Source organism: Chiloscyllium punctatum, chromosome 10, assembly GCF_047496795.1.
Source record: "Chiloscyllium punctatum isolate Juve2018m chromosome 10, sChiPun1.3, whole genome shotgun sequence".
NCBI classification, from domain to species: Eukaryota; Metazoa; Chordata; class Chondrichthyes; order Orectolobiformes; family Hemiscylliidae; genus Chiloscyllium; species Chiloscyllium punctatum.
In genome coordinates this window covers 44,379,077-44,399,883 of record NC_092748.1, presented here as the reverse complement: position 1 = coordinate 44,399,883, position 20,807 = coordinate 44,379,077, and the positions used below count along the sequence as shown (strand labels likewise).

At 39.6% G+C, this 20,807-nt stretch overlaps 1 protein-coding gene across 13 annotated transcripts in view; it reads left to right on the top strand.

The window, feature by feature from the left end:
- The window catches only part of gulp1b (GULP PTB domain containing engulfment adaptor 1b), a 375,129-nt gene that overhangs the window by 256,732 nt on the left and 97,590 nt on the right, over positions 1-20,807 (top strand). For all 13 annotated transcript variants that reach the window (XM_072579030.1, XM_072579027.1, XM_072579037.1 and 10 more), the window contains one exon: positions 9,576-9,647. In XM_072579030.1, the coding sequence (XP_072435131.1) occupies positions 9,576-9,647 (72 nt within the window). The remainder of the gene's footprint in view (positions 1-9,575; positions 9,648-20,807) is intronic.

Below are 20,807 nucleotides of genomic sequence, written 5' to 3'. Positions count from 1 at the left end.
TGGTGTCATGTGTCTTCTGACTCTATCCACCCCAGTCCAATATCGGTAGCTCCACATCATGAAAAAGTAGACGGTGTTAGATGTTTTGGAAAGCATTGATGTGTACACTCCCCAGGACCTAATTGGATGTGAAATAACTCCACCGAGGTCAGTATCCCATCATCAAGTCACCCTTCATTTACACACAGACAGACCTTGACCATAGAATTAGAATTAGGTTTTATTGCCGCATGTACTCAAATATAAGAGTAGAATGAAAAATGTACCAATTCACCATTCTCTGTTGCCATCTCAGGTAGAAAAGCCTGAATTTTTTTTTAAAAAGCAGAAATACAAAAAGAAAGACAGCCAAGAAAAAAGGAGGAAACATTCAGATTTAAAAATAAAGAAAAAAAAACACAGGAAAGTAATAAAAATAAAAGTGGACTCTGCAGCTATCTTGGACATGAGCAATATAGTCATGTACCAAAGTGTCAGTAACTCTGACACTCATGTGTTTTATATGCCAGATTAACAGCCCCAGACAGGGAACTCCTATTCTATAATGTATAGTTGACTGACTTCATTACAGTCATTACAGTATGTAAGCCATAATGTGAAGGAGGGAGGTGAGGAAATTGCCAGAGTCTTGTATGAAATCTTGGTATCTTCTTTAGTAACAGGAGAGCTCCCAGAGGACTTGAGAAAAGCCATCATTGTTCCTTTGAGTAATAAGGGAAACAGGAATAATTAAATAAATTACAGAAGGCGAGACTTATGTCAGTGTTCGGGAAATTATTGGAGAAGATTCTTAGGGATAGGATTTACTCAGATTTGGAATAATATGGATTCATTAACAATAGGTAGCATGGCATTGTGTGGAGAGGGTTGAGTCTCACAAATTTGAATGAGTGTTTTGAGGAAGTGACAAAGATAATTGAGGGAAAGGTGATGGATGTTGTCCACATGGCTTTAGCAAGGCCTTTGACAAGGTTTCTCATGGCAGGATGATATGAAAGGTGAGGCCACATGGGATCCCTGGTGAGTTGTTCAGATGGATACAGAACTGGTTTGGTCATAGCAGACAAAGAGTTGCAGTGGAAGGGTGTGTATCTGACTAGAGATCTATGACCAGTGGTGATCTGCAAGGATCAGTGCTGGGATCCTTGTTATTTGTAAGATATACAAATCATTTTGAGAAGAATGAAGGTGGTCTAATTATTAAGTTTGTGGATGGCGCAAAGATTGGGGGAGCTGCAGATGGTGAGAAGGATTTCCACAGGATACAGCAGGATATAGGTAAGCTGGATACTTCGGTGAAGAAATGGAAGATGGAGTTTAATCTGGACAAATGCGAGGTGATTTATTTGGAAGATCTAATAGTTAAAACCTTCCAAACCAGGCAATATCCTGGTAAACGCTTTCTGAACCCTGCACATCCTTATGGTAGTGTGGCGACCAGAACTATACACAATATTCCAAATGTGGCCTAACTAAAGTTGTATATAGCTGCAACATGACTTGTCAGTTTTTATATTCAAACTGCTAACTGAGGAAGGCAAGTATTCCGCACGCCTTCTTGATCATCTTACCCACTTGTATTGCCACTTCTAGGGAAATGTGGACCTGAATCTTAAATCTATATACAGTAAATGGCAGAACCCATAGTAGCATCAACATACAGAGGGATCTAAGCATACAGGTCCACATTTCCCTAGAAGTGGCAATACAAGTGGGTAAGATGATCAAGAAGGCGTGTGGAATACTTGCCTTCCTCAGTTAGCAGTTTGAATATAAAAATTGACAAGTCATGTTGCAGCTATATACAACTTTATTTAGGCCACATTTGGAATATTGTGTATAGTTCTGGTCGCCACACTACCATAAGGATGTGCAGGGTTCAGAAAGCGTTTACCAGGATATTGCCTGGTTTGGAGGGTTTTAACTATGAGGAGAGATTGGACAAATTTGGTTTGTTTTCACTTGAATGTAAAAGGATTAGAGTCATCCTGATAGAAATTTACAAAATTATTAGAGGCATGGGTTAAATGGATAGTCAGCACCTTTATCCCAGGGCAGAAATGTCAATTACTAGGGGACATAGATTTAAGGTAAAACCAAATAAGTTTTAAAGGAAATGGGAGAAAGAGGTTTTTTACACAAAAGGTGGTAAGTGCTTGGAATGCGCTGCCAGAGAATGTGATGGAGGCATATACAACAACATTTAAGAAGCCTCTTGACAGGTACATTAACAGGCAGGAAATAGACTGCGTAGAAGCAAAAAGCTTTTAGTTTAAAAAAGCATCAAGGTGTCGGCACAGTCTGGAAGAGCCTATTCCCGTGCTACTCTGTTCTTTGTTCTTTCATTCAATGGTTATGTATGAAATGAGACCATATGATTACTTATGGAGAGAAAGAAACAGTGATGTGTTTGCTTTACATTATTATGAACATTTTGTAGTAAAATTGATGAAAATTTAATGGTTGCAATGCTTTTTACAATGCCACAGTTCAATGCTGGACTATTGTAAAATAAAGCTGTAGCAGTTTTCATTCAGAATGAAAACTTTGTCGAAGAGTTTGTTTTATATCATCAACAAGAAGCAAGAGTAAACCTCCCAGTAAATTGTCAAAGGTGTTTTTGTAATTGCTGAGCTTTGCTTGTCACTAAGGTATGGGTATTACATTTGAATGCAAATAATTTGTTTTTAATTCATTCACCAGATGTAGGCATAGTTGGCTGGGCCAGCATTTATTGCCCATCCCTAGCTGTCCTTGGCAAGGTGGTAGTAAGCTGTCTTCTTGAACTGCTGCAATCCATTGGAAATGTCCATACATGATTTTAAAATGTACTGCTCAAAATCAGACCACATGGCTCAGACATCCTATGAGACATTGAGGTCCCCCAATACAATTGCAATTGCATATGATATTTGTAATATGCAACCCGAGGGGTGTTGCACAGTTTTCAAGCCTCGATATTACGGCAGACAGACATTACACTGTCCTTTCCCAGTTGAAATTTTGTGGAAGCTACCTCAACATTTTATTGAGTCACATAGTGTTGTATGGAAAGAACTAGTATTGCCCCTCAGCTAGTGACCGATTTGATTTCGATATGGTGCAGCAGGGAATCGAGGATTGTGCTAATACACTGAGCTGAGGAAAGAAGCTTGATTCAAATTTAAATATCAGGATGGGTTGATTAGGTAAACTGGTGTCTGATTCTCTAGATTTTAAAACCATGTGTACATATTTTAAATTGATCACCGTGGTTCAACAAGACAGCTTACCAAGACCTTCTCAAGGGTTGCTAGGGATGGACGATAAATGTTGGCCTCGTCTGTGATGCCCATATTCTGTGAATGAGCAAAACAAAAGTCCTGGGCCATGGAAAGTGCCAGTCTGTACAGCTCCTTGAACTGGATAAACACCAAGTTTCAGGTAGACCAAAGCATATCTTTCTTCAGGCCAATGGAGGTCCAGTAGCAGTTAATATTTGTCTCGGTGTTTGTCCTGGAGAACAGGCTGTAGAGCACAGTGTCCCGTATCATGGAACAGTTCAGAATTAAGAAAATACATTTTTTTGTTATCAAGTTTTAAGAAGATCCTTTTGCCTTCTGGGCTTTCTTTGCAAAGGGCCGTTTCAGAAACCAATTCCTTACCACAGCTCCCTCGAGGGCTATGTGCAGTGGGTCTGTAACTCTGACATGCAGAAAGTAACTAACGGGAACAACCTTTCTCACCACCAGTTGAACTGAGTCTTTGTGTTTGTTTGTAAGTCTTGGTATTTGGAATGCTTCCAGATGATTTTGACAGTTTGCTCACGATTCGTCAGGATCCACTGTCTAGTTCTCTTGTACACTTTGCAGATGTTCAGTGCAGACCACTACCTGATATGGTACGTTTGTGCATAAGCCTATCCATGAGGACAGGTGATGCGACACAGCCAAGGGTCACTGAAGTGACAATGTAGTCATGACCACCCTTTGGGACACCAAGGACTCAGCATTTAGCGACACTTGGTGTTTTGGGAATGGAAAACCTGATAGCAACTTGATATAACCATGTACAAAGTTGGTTTTTGGGATGAATGATACAGTAGCTAAGTTTTCATTCTCTGTTGTTTGGAGATTTGTACGTTGAATCCCTACAAACATAGTCCATGTTGATTCTCTAGACAAAGCAGTAAATGGTTTTGGTGATTGCCAAAGTGCAAGTGTCAGGAATAGGCTAGCAAAGCAACACCAAGATCACCTCATCCCGAAATGGCCAGGGTATTAACTGCAATGGGGAAGAAGCATCACTCACACACCACAGCGTTGCTGTTCACTATTCAGTTTTGGGGCACAGCCCAGCCCCTCCAAAAGCTGTATGACCTGATGGTGCAAAAAAGATCCATCAGCCCAGATTCCAAAGAACATGAGCTCACTCTTTCTGTGACTGACTTTGGCTCTTGAAGTCCGTTTGACCTGGTCACTGATGCTTATCTGTCAATGAGCTGACAGTGGATCTGAGAAGGAGACAGTGGTACCGCCTGTACACAGGGAAGCTTTGACCCGCGTGCCTCCAGTGCCTGAGATTTTCACCCTCCTTAATGCTCATATTTTCTGCTAGTTTGGTTGGATTTGTTAGAACATACAAATAAAATCAATCCAAATACCTTTTGATTCTTGACTATTGATTGAAATTGCCAACTGATAGTTTTCCCGAATTGCACATTCTCTCCACAAGTTCCATTTTGGCAAGGATCTGTTTTGTAAGTGTGCAGTATTCTACCAATGGTCTTCTCATGGTCCAAGCTCATGATCCACATGTCCCCATTAAAATTAAATCATATTTAAAAATGAACATACTGTATGCAATGGTGCTCCATTTTGAAATATACAAGATGCTTCAGGCCAGTGCGTGCCATTTGCAGATTTTCCTAGTTCTTTTCCCTTCTGGAACAACCTCTGTCCTGCACAAAAGCAGTTGTTTCTCTGAGCCACACAAGGTTATCAAAGATCTCCTGTCAGGTAGAGTGCAAGTTTGATAGAGGTGAACCACCAACTCCAGAGTGGACAAAGCTGAATTGGAGATTGAGGAGAGAATGGACCAGGATAAAAGTGGGAGCACAGGCCCAAGATATAGTAATGCTAGGGTTCAATACCTGCCTTTTCACTAAGGTGAGAGTCAGCAGATGAAAGTGGTCTGTGGCGTATCAGAACTCAAAAAAGTGAGAGATAAAGAAGTCAAACTCTGAGACCACAGGCAGACTGAGTCAGTTGGCTTCTGAGCAAATTGCTGTTGTGTTTCACTTCTTGCAAAGTAAAGAGGTTAGTCTAAGCAGCTGGGAAATTAATTTTTAAAGTTTTAATTTCTAAAAATAATGCAATAATGTTTCCATAGATTTGGGCTCAGACTTTCATTCCTGAGGTGAAGATTTCCAGGCTGACTGCGTGAGCTCAAAAACATGTTCCAAATAATGGGATCACTGTTTTATTCCAGGCATGGTTGCATGCTGGAATTGCCCCTGCCTTGCTTCCAGACACAGGGGCGGCCAGGTGCTAGGATGGACTGGTAATAATGAGCTCTCTGTGATTTGCAATTTCATCCCTATTCTTTATTTGGATATTAAGCCTTCTAGCTCACACTTCTCAGGTGTGTCACATGGTAGCCCAACCAAAAACTATCAGTCAGAGATCTTCCATATTTTTGTGATGTCTTTGAGAAGCAGGTTTACTGTTACAGGTTTTGCAGAAGCAACACAGATCACAGCTTTTCCCCCACATTACACAATGGACTTAACCTGCCTACAGTACAGTTGATACTATATTAGTGCAGTGGGTTAGTGCTAATTATGACCTGTCATCCTAATGAAACATTTACAGCAAACATCAATTGTAAGAGCTAAGTCAGTTGCAATTACAAGCTGAGTTCATTTTGGGAGAGAAGCAATCCATAACATCTACTGATCCCGATGAGTTAGAAACCTATTGGGGTACAAGTATACTTTGACATGTTTCTCAAAATGTTTTAAGTTTTAACAAAACATTAATATAGGCATTCCCACACATTATTATTGGTCATGTTGCAAGATCCAAAGATATTGGAGTACTATTGTAAGGGAGTTAAAGGACATTCTGGAGATTGAAATTAACATGGATCCAGTAATTCTTCTTTTGGGACTGCCAAACTTGCCCTCTCTGGGATAACATGGGAAGAGACTGTGTAATATCTTTGTCCATTTTGTGAAGAAGAACATTTTGCTAAATTGGACGTCAGAAAAACCAGCAGGTCTTATGGGGTGGAGTAAGCTGGTGATGGAGCATCTCCCCGAAGATTACCTCACAAATATGGTGCACCACAAAATGGAAGTTTTATAAGATGTGGCAGCCCTTTTTAAATTATATTGAAACTGACTTGTCGGCAATATTAGTCAGGGCTGTGGTAAAGCCGTGGGAATCTTGATGGGCGCCCATGGGTCCCTGGTAGGAGGAGACTGGAAGGAAAAGAATATGGGTACTATAGGGGATAGTCCCAGGGATGGGAGCCTCAGTGGAGGTGTGATGAGTAAGACAGAATAAAGTAGTAAGACATCATCTAATTTAAGTAACTTGAATGTAATTTAAGCTAGTATTTATTCAATATGTTTGTAGTTTAGTTTTAGTCAAGTAGATAGGTTTGTTTGGTAGGATAGTGGGTTGTTCAGTAACAATGGTACTCTGTTATGAACTTGTTCTTTGTACTGTTTTTTTCTGTTTTGCTTAAATGTTTTCTGAAAGATTTTAAAAAGCCTTTCAACAAAAATATTTATAAAAGTAAGGTTTAACTAAACAAATACAAACAAAATTGATTTTACTATTTAAGATGGTAATTTGAGTTGATTCTCAAAACAATACTAGCTCTCAACTTTTGTTTGACTGGACGTCTCATTTTTTTTTACTGATAGAAGGACAACTTCTATCTGTTCTTTCTTCCTGTGCATGGACATACTAAGAGGCACCATTGATTGTCCTTTGCTCATCATTACCGCCCCCCACTCCTCCGCCTTTCATGATTTGAGGCATCCCGAATTCCAATTGGTTTGTCATTGTGTGAATCATACATGATCAGATGCAGCTTGACGAAACAGTGCGTGCCCTCACTGGTTTCTGAAAAACCGATGGTCATCTTAATGATACTATTTCTTTCTATATTCAACTTGAACCTTGAAGTGTCAGTATTCTGTGGAATTATCCCTTTTATGACTGATTGTCTCTCTTAGTTTATAACCCTTATTGATAACTGCAAAGGTAATGGATCACCAGTAGAGTAACTTATGCATCTATTGTGGTGACACATCCTAGTGATGAATATCATCGCAAATATTCCAACTGATACAGTACATCTAAGCTATCTGGAAAAGTCCAAAGACTTTTAATATATTTGTGAGCTATATTTGTGTGATTCCACAATGATGATGATGCCTGGAGCAAGTTAATGGAGGTTACTTTCAATCTGTATTGTATTTACTTCTTTTGGTCAACAAAAGAAATAGGACTCAAGTTAACAATTCCATTCTGCAGTATATTACTACAAGGTACAATTGCATGATATATCAAAATACATAAAGCTCAAAAATAATGTATATAGGCCTGTTGCATACTTTAAGTTACAAAATTTAAACCACTTTAAGAGCTGTGTCCTTGACTGAAGGCTTTTCACGCCAAGCTATGTTGATATTCAGTTGCCTGAGTTTAGTCTGAGCCATAAAACAGCTCTAACATCATAAATCCATGACCTTAATTTTGATCTGATCATGGAACTAATCTTCCTTACAGAAGGTGTTCTATCATTATTAAGTTTAATAAAAGAGTTAACTAGATTCTTCACTTGAATCGAGTCAAAATTCTTGATAAAATATAACTCAATCCCACGGCTATGCTGATGAAGCCTGGCCTTAAAAGTGGATCTGGCCTACTGCTGGGGCTGCCACTGCCCAATATCCACGAGGAGTAAACAGCTATTTCCTTCATCTCTCCAGCCAACTTCCAAACTGCAAACTACTGGAACAAAACAGTGGATTACGATTTCTGCTTTTGGTCATAAAACTGTAGCCCCATAGGCCACCATGAGCTCAACTAAGTTTGGTCATCATTCTTTCCAAAATTTAGACAGTCATTCAATTTACTTTCTGAGTTCTTGAAGGATGGATACATGGACAATGAACCAGAATGTTGCTAATGTTTGTAAAATGGTATCCCACTTTGAATTGATGTCTCATTGGAAAGGAAGAGGGCAGTGTGAAGCGCAGGTTAGGATTTCCTATGAAGGTTTACTGAATAGGTTTCACACAACATAGCAGGCAATCAAGTAACTGTTTTACTGATGACAATTTATGCCTGAATGTATGTCTCATTAGCAGTCCTGACTGTAAAAACCAAGAAGCAAACTGGCAGGAGCATAAACAATCAGGGCCCAGGGAATGCATGGAACTCAGGCTATTTGTTCCTTCTCTAAGTATGTAAATTAAAATTTCAACATATTTAACCATCACTCATACACTTGTTTATGAACCTGCTACTAGAGAAGCTTTTCAATTTTATTGAGTTGTATCGATGTCAAAGAAAAGTGACATCCTAACAAAAAGAAAAACAAATTACATCCTAATTGAAAATATAGTGCAAGTGTCAGTGAGGATAAATAAAGAAAATAAATTGCCGAAAAACTATCCCAGAGGTGAAATAACTATTTCCTGCTTCACCCAAAATTCTGGGCTTAATTTTTTAATCATTTTTATATAATAGCTGGCTGTTTAGGTATGTGCTCCTTACCCTGGGTGTGGAGCCATTACAAGAGTCTGGATGCACACAGATAAAGATATTGTTAGACGTGCATTAATGAGAAATGACATTCAGCTCTAATGTAATTATACGTGTAACAAGAATGATAGGACATTTATTCTGGGTATTTGTTGTAAATCCTGTTTACTCATATCTCCAGATGCAAAAGTTCAGAAGATTCTCCCGATGAGAAACATCAACAGTGCTGAAGGAATATTGTGCCATTCTGTCAAGAATATACTTAGTACTTGATTTTAAAAAGTGTGCATACACTGTATTCCAGGAGCTGTAATTTAATAAGTTCTTCAACAATATGAACAAAACATTCTGAGTCTTTGAAAAAGTAACGATTTTAAAAGATAAATGTACAGGCAATACTCAGATAAAGTTGATTGCATTTTAGTTTTGATGTAACAGTATGTCAGGGGTTGTAAGGCTGGGAGAATTCACATCAATGTAGTTTAAGGTTTGGCTTCCATCAAATCTTTTCATTGGGGAAAATATCTTTGCTTCAGGGCAATTTGTTGGGGAGAAGATCCAACTGAAATTTGGAAGTGCTGAAGTGTTTTGTTTTGTTCTTTTATTTGAATTATGATTGATAAATAGTTCAATTGTTTGTAACAAGTCACCCAATTCTGAATGCTGCATTAGTTCTTTTGTTTTTTTTTGTTACTGCTCGTGTCGTTACAGATATACCTTGAACTGCCTTCTCAATAGAAGTGTAGTGAATGCTTTGAAGCTTAATGTTGAGCAGATATTTATTCTATAAATTACAATTCTCTCTTGCAGTTTCTTGGCAATTCTGAAGTTGAACAACCAAAGGGTACAGAAATTGTGAAGGATGCTGTTCGTAAACTCAAGGTATACATTTTCACAGTTTTTACTTGATGTTATTCCTCTTTACTTTGACCTCAATTTCTTTCTTAACCAAGGGACTAAAAGCAATATCTACCTAATCCTTTGGTGCCAGTGATTGATACATGAGAATGAAGAAGTTTTAATCAGCGACAGAGGCTCCTTACACATCATCCACAAATGTGTTAAGGTGTTTAGTCCTTGCAATCTTGAAGAAGGAATTTAGAGTTAAGTTCCTTCAACTGTGCAATTAATCAGTAAAAAGATATTCTCAAACCAATTTAGCTACAGATATTATTTCACTTAGATTTCTTTTATTCTATTCTCCAAGACTGATTTCTGTGATCCATATAAATGTAATAGCATCACTTCTTGGTAAAAAAGGAAAAAACTTCAGTGCATTTGTTTGTTATTACTTGTAGATTCATGGGAATTAGGTGTAACTGCACTCCTCTGCGAACTTCCAAGGAAACAATTCAAAAGCTTCACTAAAGTATGCCCGTGAATTTCCTACCAACTAAATGTACTTTATTCAGTACCTTACATGAGCAAACAAATGCATTCTGAAATAAGCCATTTTTCCTCAATAAATGGAAGTTTTAATATTCAATTGAGCATTGAAGCCAACTACAAACCCTCAACCATTGTTACCGTGGCACAATTACCTTTGTCCATTGAACTATCTTTTAATGCCTTCATTTAAGATTTTATTTGATCTTTTTCAGAAGCGTTTGGTAAGGACTTGATATTTTTAACGAGCCCTGTGACTTGAATTTAGATTGTGTAGTCTGAGAATCGGGCAATATGCTTAATTTCTGGGGTTGCATCAATGCTGTTCAAACTTTTCAAGTTTATTTCCTTCAATTAGATTAAGTTTTTAGTGTAATTTCCATCTCTTCCAAGGAAGTTGCATTGCTTCCGGTCAAGAGAGCAGAGTCAGGAAGGAGATATATTGTGATGCAGTATTATGCATCAAGCTCAGCAGCAGGTTTCAAATGTACACTGACGACATCTAGCTGTAACACATCACCACATCTCTCAGCGTCAGACTGCTTGCCCAACATCCAGTAATGTATGGCAAAACTTTCCTTCAGTTTAATGACACATAAATAATGGCACGGGAATAGTAATCTAGAGGCCCAGGCTAATGTACTGCGAACATGGCTTCAAATATTACCTTGTTAGCTGGAGAAATTTGAATTCAAATAATAAATCTGGAATATAAAACTAATCTGAATTATAGTAACCATGATGGCTGTCACAGATCATTATCTAAACTCATCTGGTTCACTAATGCCCTTTAAGGATGCCATTGTTACCTACATATGATTCTAAGTGCATTCTTAACTGCCCTCTGACATGGCTAAGTAAATCACTCCATATAAGGGCAATTAAAATGACAAATATGAGCAATGCCTATCTCCCCAGAAAGAAGTAGTAAATAAGAGTTAAATATTAGTAAGATGGAAGCAATTTTCTTTGGTCCTTGCTAAAAGATTTAGTCCCTAACTCTGAATTTCATCGCTCTGCAAGGTGATACGGGAACCTGAACTAGACTCTGATGTCTTATTTGATCCCAAAATGATCTTCTAAGCATGTGTCTGCATTGCCATTGACAATGGCTATTTCGCTGGTTATTTCTGTTTGCTTCAGTCCAAGTGATGTGGACTAGAATGGATATGGTGGACAAGTGCTAGGTCATTCATCACTGGATTCGATGATAATCCTGGAATATGAACTATGTTCTTAAATACTTCTCTTCTGTTGTCTCCACCCTCACCTCTAACGGCAACTGAGGAACTCATGGGTTTCTTTGCAACATGGCTATACTTCCTTCCTGTAGGAACCCTTCTACTCTCCAACCCAACCTTGGCACACACAATCACAGCTATGAAGTTGTATCTTACTCTAATTTTTCTCCTATCTCCATCATGTCATCTTCAATCTCACCTTGTATAAGAGACCACCTCTTACCCTCTTGCCCCTACTTCTACTGAACTACTGACTCCCAATCTCTTCCTACATCTTAGAATCTGCTGTTCTCTCCATATATTCAAGAAACTTGCTCTTTATCATCCTAGCAAGCTAGCTTTTCACCTGGCTGTCCTCTCCAGTGTCCTTGAATCCCTACTGAATTATAAGCACCTTTTCCAGGACTCCATGTTAGAATTCTCCAATCAGGTATCTACCCCTGTCACAGTACTGACATGGCTCTTATCCAAATCACAAATGACAACTTTTGTGAATGGGAGAAAGGCAAACTATTATCCCTTATCCTCCTGAACCTGGCTGCAATCTCTGACCCTGTCAATCACACCGTCAATCCTTGAGTCCTCTTCACTGTTGTCCAGCTGGATGGGACTGCATTCTCCTGATTTCATGTTTATCTATTGAATCTTAACCAGAGAAACACCATCAATGGTTTCTCTTCCCAATCTCTCACAGTTGGTTGATGTATATCCCAAATATCTGTCCTCAGCCAACTCTTATTTTATTTCTGTGTGCAGTCCCTGGTGACAGTAGCACTGGGCAGGGATGACATTGTCAGTGGTTATCAAACTAAATGGGAGATGGAACATTTTCTGCCCGTGGATCCTTGCACATTGGAAGTGGAGACAAGGCAGACATCGTTCTCTTTGTCCTCCATCCTTGCAAAACTATAGAGGTACAATAGCCAGTCAAGAGATTGTCATTGTCTTTTCATAGAGACAGAAGCAGGAAGCATGCCTGTGTGCTAGGCCAACTATTGAGCTTTTCCGTGGTGCAGGGTGCCATTGACTACTTGCATGTGGTCATGGGCAGGTCCTCAGGTGTACCAAAAGCACTGAAAGTACCAGTCACTATTGAATTGTTATGTTACTATGGTCAGCATATCACACTGCTGAGTGTCCACTTTCCTTGCAGCAATAACCATTTCTTCATTCTGTGCACCTACTGTGCCACCAGTCTTTGAACAACAGCGATAAAGCACATGGTGGCTACTGTAAGGCTATCTACTGGAGACCTGACTGAATACTATCCCTCTCTGACCAACCCAATCACAACCAGCCTTCCATCCATTAACTCTGTTTACACTGGCTGCTGACTTGGGAAAGCACCCAACATAATCCACGGCCCCTTCCACCCCAGTTAGACATGCTTCCATCCCATTCCATTGGACAGAAAATACAGAAGTTTGAAAACACATATCAACAGATTTAAGAACAGCTTCTTCCCTGCAGTTATCAGACTTTGTACAGACCTCTCATATATGAGAGTTTTAACTTTTCTCCGCACCTTCTCTGTAGCTGTGACACTATATTCTGCATTCTCTTCTGTTACCCTGATGTGATCATGTAAGGTATGATTTGTCTGGTTAGTACACAAAATAATAATATTTTACACTCTATCTTGGCACATGTGACAATAATAAATCAAATCAAATCAAAAATCAAATTCAAGGTCAGATCCATGCTGTCCCAGTATTATTAAGCAGATTGTTGCATTCGAATGTATGGACGACTTCAGCACATACCAGAGTGATGTCTGATTTGTATTTGTCTGCTCCAACCTCCACAAAGTGTTCTTCATGAGGTACAATCCTTGCCATTGTAGATTTGACTAGCACCTACAGAGGAAGAAAAGAAAGGGAGACAGTCCGCCCGACTGTCAGAGAGTAGATCATCAGATTCCAGTTCCCTTCTACAGTGTATCAGATTGTATGGTTTAACTGTTCCATATTTTATGATCCCTTTGTGACAGATTATCACAGCATCCATCATACTCCTTAAATAAAATCTATCAAAAAAAATCAGATCATATAAATACAACTTGATCCAACAAACTAACTAATATTGCACACTGTACTTTTTCCATCAGTCTTGTACATCCCATTAATTCCTGTCTTGTGGATGCCTTTACCGAAGCAAAGGATTGCAAGTATTACAAAACTGAAATAGAAAGAAAAAAGTGTTGGAAATACTCAGCAGACCAGGCAGTATCTGTGGAGAGAGAAAAACTGTTGACTTTTGTTGCGGATAGATTTGAGTGCACGAATAAAGATATCTTGTTTCAGTTATATAGCACCTTGGCAAGCCTGTGTCTGGAATAGTTTGAACAGTTTGGTTCAGGAAAGATATACTGTACCCTGGAGAAGCGCCCTAACTAGTTATGTAAAGCTGTCTGGTTCACTAGTGCCCTTAAGGACAGAAGTCTACCATTGTTACCTACATGTGATTCCAGGTGCAAAGCAGTGTGATTGACTCTTAATTGCCCTCTGAAATGGTTAAGTAAATTACCCTATACATGAATTCTGAATTTCATTAGCCAGGATCTCATTTTGGACATTTGAAAGGCAATTTTAGCTGAAAAAGAACATTGCGTTGAAACAAAGGGACACTGACTCACATTAAAGTATGCATTTCTGTGTCAGCTGCATTCCATGACATGACGACCTCTGGCCTATGAGAACCATTAGATATGATAAATCAGTGGAGAGATATAAACAGCTTTCATCCTACCTTATCTGAAGTAGAGATTCAAAATATGTCGCAAGGGATTAAAGTCATCTTCACCTGTGGGCATGAAACAAAAGCAGGTATGCTAAACCAAAATTGCATCTTGAAATAAGCAACAGATTTCAGAACTTTTAGAAAGTGATCATGTGATCAACCAAGTTGCGGTGATGTAAACAAGAAGAGAGAAGAAAAGACTGCTCTCCTTCTCCATCTCATTCCATCTCCTCCAGCAGCCAGGCCTCTCATACTGTCTCCTGGGTTCTAAACTGTGTCTGCCTCACTCCAAGCAGACAAATGATTATACAGGAAAAGCTGCTGACTTTCTACAATAGTGTCTCCAGAAGTAAAGGTACATTCCATCTACACATTGAAAGACATTCTCAACTGAGAACCAAAAGCCTGCAAGCCTAACAGCCAGATCAGGAAGCCAGGTCCAAACTCTCAACTGATTCATTTATTTTTCATGATTTAGTATTTGGACATGTTTACATACCTCAATCTATAATCTTCAGCAGTGTATGTTGAATTCGGTGCATGTATTGCAATTCTTGATGTGTATTGACCATTTAATATTTTTAGTGAGATCAGTTTCAGATCAATAAACTTGACCTAATTGTGAAAAGTTCAAGAATATCTGCCTGTTGAATCCTTTTTAGTCAGCAGAATAGCAGTTAAGTGCATACACTGGATTGGCAAGTCTGTTTTACCAAATAGAATGAATCTTTTTAATGGAATGGTGGGGAGCAGATGAATGTGCTGCTAGAGGAAGGACAGGAAAGCCAATCCAGCCCTAGTTTTCTGCTCATAATACTTGTCACAGACGGAGTACAATAAAGGTTTATCAGACTGATTCCTAGTATGGTGGGATTTGGTCTATGAGAAGAGGTTGAGGATAGGCAGGAGACTGGAAGAACGCACCAAGAGGTTGAGGATACCAGGCCTGTATTCTCTGAGATTCAGAAGAATGAGACATTATCTCTTCAAATGTAGAAAATTCCTCCCAGACTTCACACGCAGATGCAGGACAGATGGATGGTCTAGCGCAAGGGAATATGTCTCTCAATAAGGGCCAGACCATTTCAGGCTGAAATAGGAAGGAATCTTTTCATGCAGAGGGTAGCAGCACATCTTTACATTACATAGCTCAGAGGGCTTTTGGGGCTCAGTCAAGTAGTTTCAATACAGTGTTACGATAATGGGTTCCAGACTTAAAGTATTACAGACATTTTAAGCCCTTAGTTCCAATTTTTTTTTTCTCTTTCATTGGCATACAGGAGGTTGAGGGGTGACTTTATAGAGGTTTATAAAATCATGAGGGCTATGGATAAAGTGAATGGCAAGTGTCTTTTCCCTAGAATGGGGGTTTCAAGACTAGGGGACATATTTTTAAGATGAGAGGGGAAAGGAATGAAAAAGCCATGAGGGGCAACATTTTTACACAGAGAATGGTTTGTGTGTGAAATGAACTTCCAGACGAAGTAGTGGATGCAGGTACAGTTACAATGTTTAAAAGGCTTTTGGATAAGCATATGAATAGGAAATGTTTGGAGGGATATGGGCCAAGCATTTAGGTTGGACCAGCTTAGTTTAGGATTATAGTCAGCTGTTTAGACTGAAGGTCTGTTTCCAGTCTGTATGATTGTAAGACAGCAGGAGAGACAAAATAACTGTGGATACAAATTCATTAGCAGCTGGCAGCAGTTTTGTGTGGGACTGATGGGATGTGTCAAAGCAATTTCAAAAAGACTGGTCTGTGGTCTCGTGGGACTATAAAGATAATGAGGGGCTGACAACCTCTGCTCTACAGCAGCCCACCCTCCGTGGATTACGTCCCAAACTGCTTTTCTCTTTGAAGAATATACCAGGTCAGGAGTTTATAAAGTCAATTTCAACTTGTCGGCATTTTGTTGGTACGACTGAAAGTTTTCATGTACCCCAGCCTGGGTCTGAGCATTAGCATGTTGTGAAGGTCACATTGGTAATTTGGTTAAATGGTTCCTCCTGGATCTGAGGGAGAGCTAAAATGCAAAGCAAGGGATCATTTTGAAATTAACCTAGTAACGACCAACCAAGGAAATGGTTCATCTCACTCGATAAGTGTGAGATGATGCACTTGGACGGGACAAACAGGGTAAGGGAATGCATGATGTGTGTGTGTGTGTGTGTGTGTGTGTGTGTATTCACCCATCCGTTAAGATATACCTGGACAGGTAATTAGGAAGGCATGCTTACCTTTATCAGCTGAGGCATTGAGTTTAAGAGCAGGGAGGTTATGCTGCAATTGTGCAGGGGTTTGGGAGTAGTTAACAGTGATAGAGGGAACAGACAGCATTGGGGGTAGGGTTTGGCGGTGAAAGAGGGAGCAAGCAGGCAGCATGGGCGGGGATGGGGATGGTGGTGAGAGAGGGAGCAGGCAGCATGGAGGGGTTGGGGATGGTGGTGAGGCAGCATTTAGTGGTTGGTGGTGTAAGAGGGAGCTGGCAGAAGGGGGGTTGGCAGTGAGAGATGGAGCAGGTAGCATGGGGTGGGGGGTTTGGTGGTGAGAGAGGGGGCATGCGACATAGGAGAGTTGACTGTGAAAGAGGGAGCGGGCAGCCTGAGGGAGGGTTGGTGGTGAGAGGGTGAGCCTGGTGGGTGGTGCTGGCAGTGAGAGAGGGAGTAGGCATCCCGTGGCAGCGGCGGGAGCAGGTACAGTCTGAAAGGCAGTGAGAATGGGCAGCCCGAGCTCAGTATGGTCAGGGGCTAATGGACTGTGGTGTTGAACTGTTAATTGTGTTTCTTTGTTTTTTCTTTTTTTTTAATAAAAAGGACTGTAATGTTTAACTTTCTAACTTTGATTTCCTTATTTTTCTGCTTTACAACTAAGATTCTGTAACTAGGTCCCTCTGTAACTAAGACAGCACTATAAATGGCGACTTGTTAACTGTCTACTGTACTCATGTGAGTACGTGATAATAAAACGAATTCAATTCAATTCAGTTAGAAACAGGCAATAAAACTGTTGGTCAGCCAATGACACCCACATCTTGTGAGTGAATAACTAAAACAAAAGTGTGCAGAAGAGATGTGAATGGCAAATTAGCAGTGGTCTGAATGCAAAGTGAAGGAGTAAAGAAAGAAGTCAAAATCTTGTCGCAGATGGTATGATCTGAAATGATTAAATCATAAAGCTGTAGAGTTCAGAGTCCAAGGAAGGGAGCTGTATCACAAGCTTTTGTTGGGCTTCATTATGACAGAAACAGAAGATTGTGAGTATAAGTTGGATCTTGAAATAGCAAGTAACAAGAAGCTCAGTGTCATGCCTGCTGACTGATCTGAGGTACTTTGCAAAGTCTCTTCAGTGTAAAGGACGCCACAAAGTGAACAGTAAATACAGTCTATTAAATTGAAAGAGGTACAGTAAATTGCTGTTTCACTTGGAAGGTGTATTTAGGGACTTTGGATTCTGAGAAGGGAGAAAGTAAAATGTCAGGTTACGCATCTGTCGCGCTTGCACAGAAAAGTGCTTTAGAAAAGAGTGAAATGTTGAAGATAACTGGGTAGTGGACTAGATTGCAGCACATGGACAGCTAATAGGAGAAGATGTGCTGTAATCAATGATATTTACCACAAACCCATGGACTCCATCATCAACCTTGACTATTCTTGCACACAATTCCTGTTATTAGGAGCAAGTTGGACATATGATTGTTGATAGGAGCTACATATTAAATTCGTCTCTGCAAATGCAATCTTGTGGGATGTTGGGCTAGAATTTAGTCTCAACAAATTGTGCTGTCTTTACTATATGGTTGTCCTCATCTTTGCCCTTCTCCTTACAACTGAAGATTGCTGTAAGTTGAAGATTCAAGTGGTATGGGATCCTCTGCAGGGCGGCTGGGTCAAGTACGAGCCGGGAAAACAACTGTGTATTCCCTTAAGCAATCAGGTTAGGATATTATTAATATACAATCCAGTGTCTGCACCAGCAAGTGTGATACAAATAAAATGTTTGGTTTTCACATTTTTATCTCCATCAACAATTACATTCTGAAGGAATAATGCTGCAACTGGTGAATGTCAATTTTTAGTCTCAGAAGGTAATTAAGACTTGTCACACTGTTGAAAGGGTACTTAGACTGAAATGGACAAGCTTTAACCTTGTGTGATGTGATTAACCCATATATACCATACAAGTACAACAATATCACACTATTCACTATACACTGGGTTTGTGATAGTGTCATAAAAATACATGACCACTGCCAGTCTTAAATGAATTATCTCACCTACTTTATTACAGAATGCTTTGTGAGTAAAATGAACAGGTCACATCAATAAATAAGAAGTGTCTTAGAGTTTTATTGGACTTAATCTCATTTAACTTGGAGATAAAATCTTGTCAGGAATTCTCAGTCTAAGAGCAGTAACTTAATCACAGAGAGATGAACCATCCTATCTAGGTACAGTATAATTGCTTTAAAAGGTATAAAAGTGTCTCTCAACTCCTTTGTGCTGCTTCCAAGTTGTAAAGTCAGTCTGTTGAGACAGTACGTAGTAACTTTTCAGGCATTTAATGCAATTGGCATGTTGTTGACCGTGTTTATTAAAGTAAGTTATTGACGTTTAGATGAAGTACAATGCATATGCTATTAAAATAAGACAACTTTATTCTTAGGCAGTAGAAAAATATAATTGTGACTCTTGTATTTCATGCATGTGAACTCTCAATTTTTGAAACATTGTGAGGAAGAGAAATTATTACAGAGGAGCCCTGGCTATGAGCAGCCGGTTAACAACAGATTCAAGTGAAATCAGCTTCACCAAAATGAACAGTGAATGAGAGACATTGAAAGGAGGCTGCTGTGGTTAACAATGTAAAAAGCTGAAGAGCGGGGATAGTACATCACATGCGCAGAATATGTGTAAATGATAGTAATGACTGAAATGAGGGATTGAAGTGTAAGATGTTTGGTATAACAATAAAGTTAGGTAGGAAAGTAAGCGGTGAGATAAGTGCAAACAAAACCGTAAAGTGACATAGATACGTTGAGTGAATGGTCAAGACCATGACAGATAAAATACAATTTGTGATTTTATCCACGTTTAGTACGAAACATTTAAACAAAAAGATTTCAGTAGTAAGATACAGAAATGTTTGCATTTAGAGAGACCTTGGGGTGTCTACCTGTGCATGAAATCTCACAACGTTAAAAGAATGTTCCAGCTAGCAAATAGAAAAGAAAGGACGTATTAGCTTTTATTCCAAAGAGATCATACGTGGAGAAGATAGACAAATATAAAGTTCGCCCAGAGATATTGGGTGCCAATTTGATCTTGCACAATGAGCGACATATTCCCTGGAGTTTAGAAAAGAAAAAGGTGGTAGGATACACAGCTGCTGGGAATCTATTTCCTGTGCCTATGGCGGTCCTGATTCAGGGTAGGCATTGGTGTACTATTAACATTATGGGACTAACAGTTCAGAGCCCTAGATAATATTCTGAGGACACTGAATTTCAGATGGTGAATTTTGAATTCAAAAATGATTGAAATAAAAACCTAATGTAATTGTGACCAGTGTAACTAATTTTGATTGTTGTTTAAAAACCCAATGATGTCTTTTAGGCAACAAAATCTGTCATCCTTACTTGATCTGACCTAACCTTGACTCCAGACCCAAAGCAATAACAGACTGAAATGGCATAGCAACCCATGCAGTTGGACCAAAATTGCTTCAAAGAAAGCAATGAGCCTGTCATCAACCTTGACCATGGAAACTATAACAGCAAACCCAGTCCTGTCGACCCTACAAAGTTTCCCTTGGGTAAAGCTCTGTGTGGGTTGTGCCAAAATTGAGCAAGTTGTCCCAAAGACTAGTCAACTGACAGCTCAACATAGTCATACTCATCGAATCTGACCTCGGTCAGCACCATCATAATCCCAAAGTATGTTTCATCTCACTGAGAGGAGAGGCCGGACTGAGGTGGTCGCATATTGGTGTACAATTGAAAAAGAGTTTCCTTAGGAATCCTTAACATTCTCTCTGATCTCATGATGTCTCATCACATCAGATCCAACATAAGCAAGGAAACCTGCTGCTGATGACTATGTGGCAATCTCCCCTTGACTAACGAGTCAGCTTTCCTCCATGTTGTGTTCAACTTTGATGCAGTTAGAGTGACAAAGGCACCAAGCATTGTCTGGATGAAGAACTTCCATGTCCATGACTAAGAGTAGCTCAGTAGCAGCACTGCTGACTGAGTTTGCCAAATACTAAAGCACATCACTGTTAGACTGGGCCTGCAGCAGATGGTGAAAAACCAAGAGGGAAAAATTTACCTTCTCCGATCTATCTGTCGTTGTTGAGTCTGTCCCTGACTGTATCGGTGGAACTGGTTACCACATGCTCACTGTGGGACAAAGTCACAGCTTCACAATAAGAATACCCTCCATCATGTGTGGCTTTGAATCGATGTAGTTATTCAGAGCTGGGTATTGATGATTCACTATGGCCTGTCAGCAGCAGAGGAATTATATGCTGATACAATCTGCAACTGAGAGTCCAGCATAGCCCATACTCCACCAGTAAAGAGACTAATGATGGAAGAGGGGCTATTCATTAAACCAGCTTCAATGAAGAGGGCAGGTGGGCCTAGGTGCTGGTACAGTTAAGAATGTGGTGCAACCT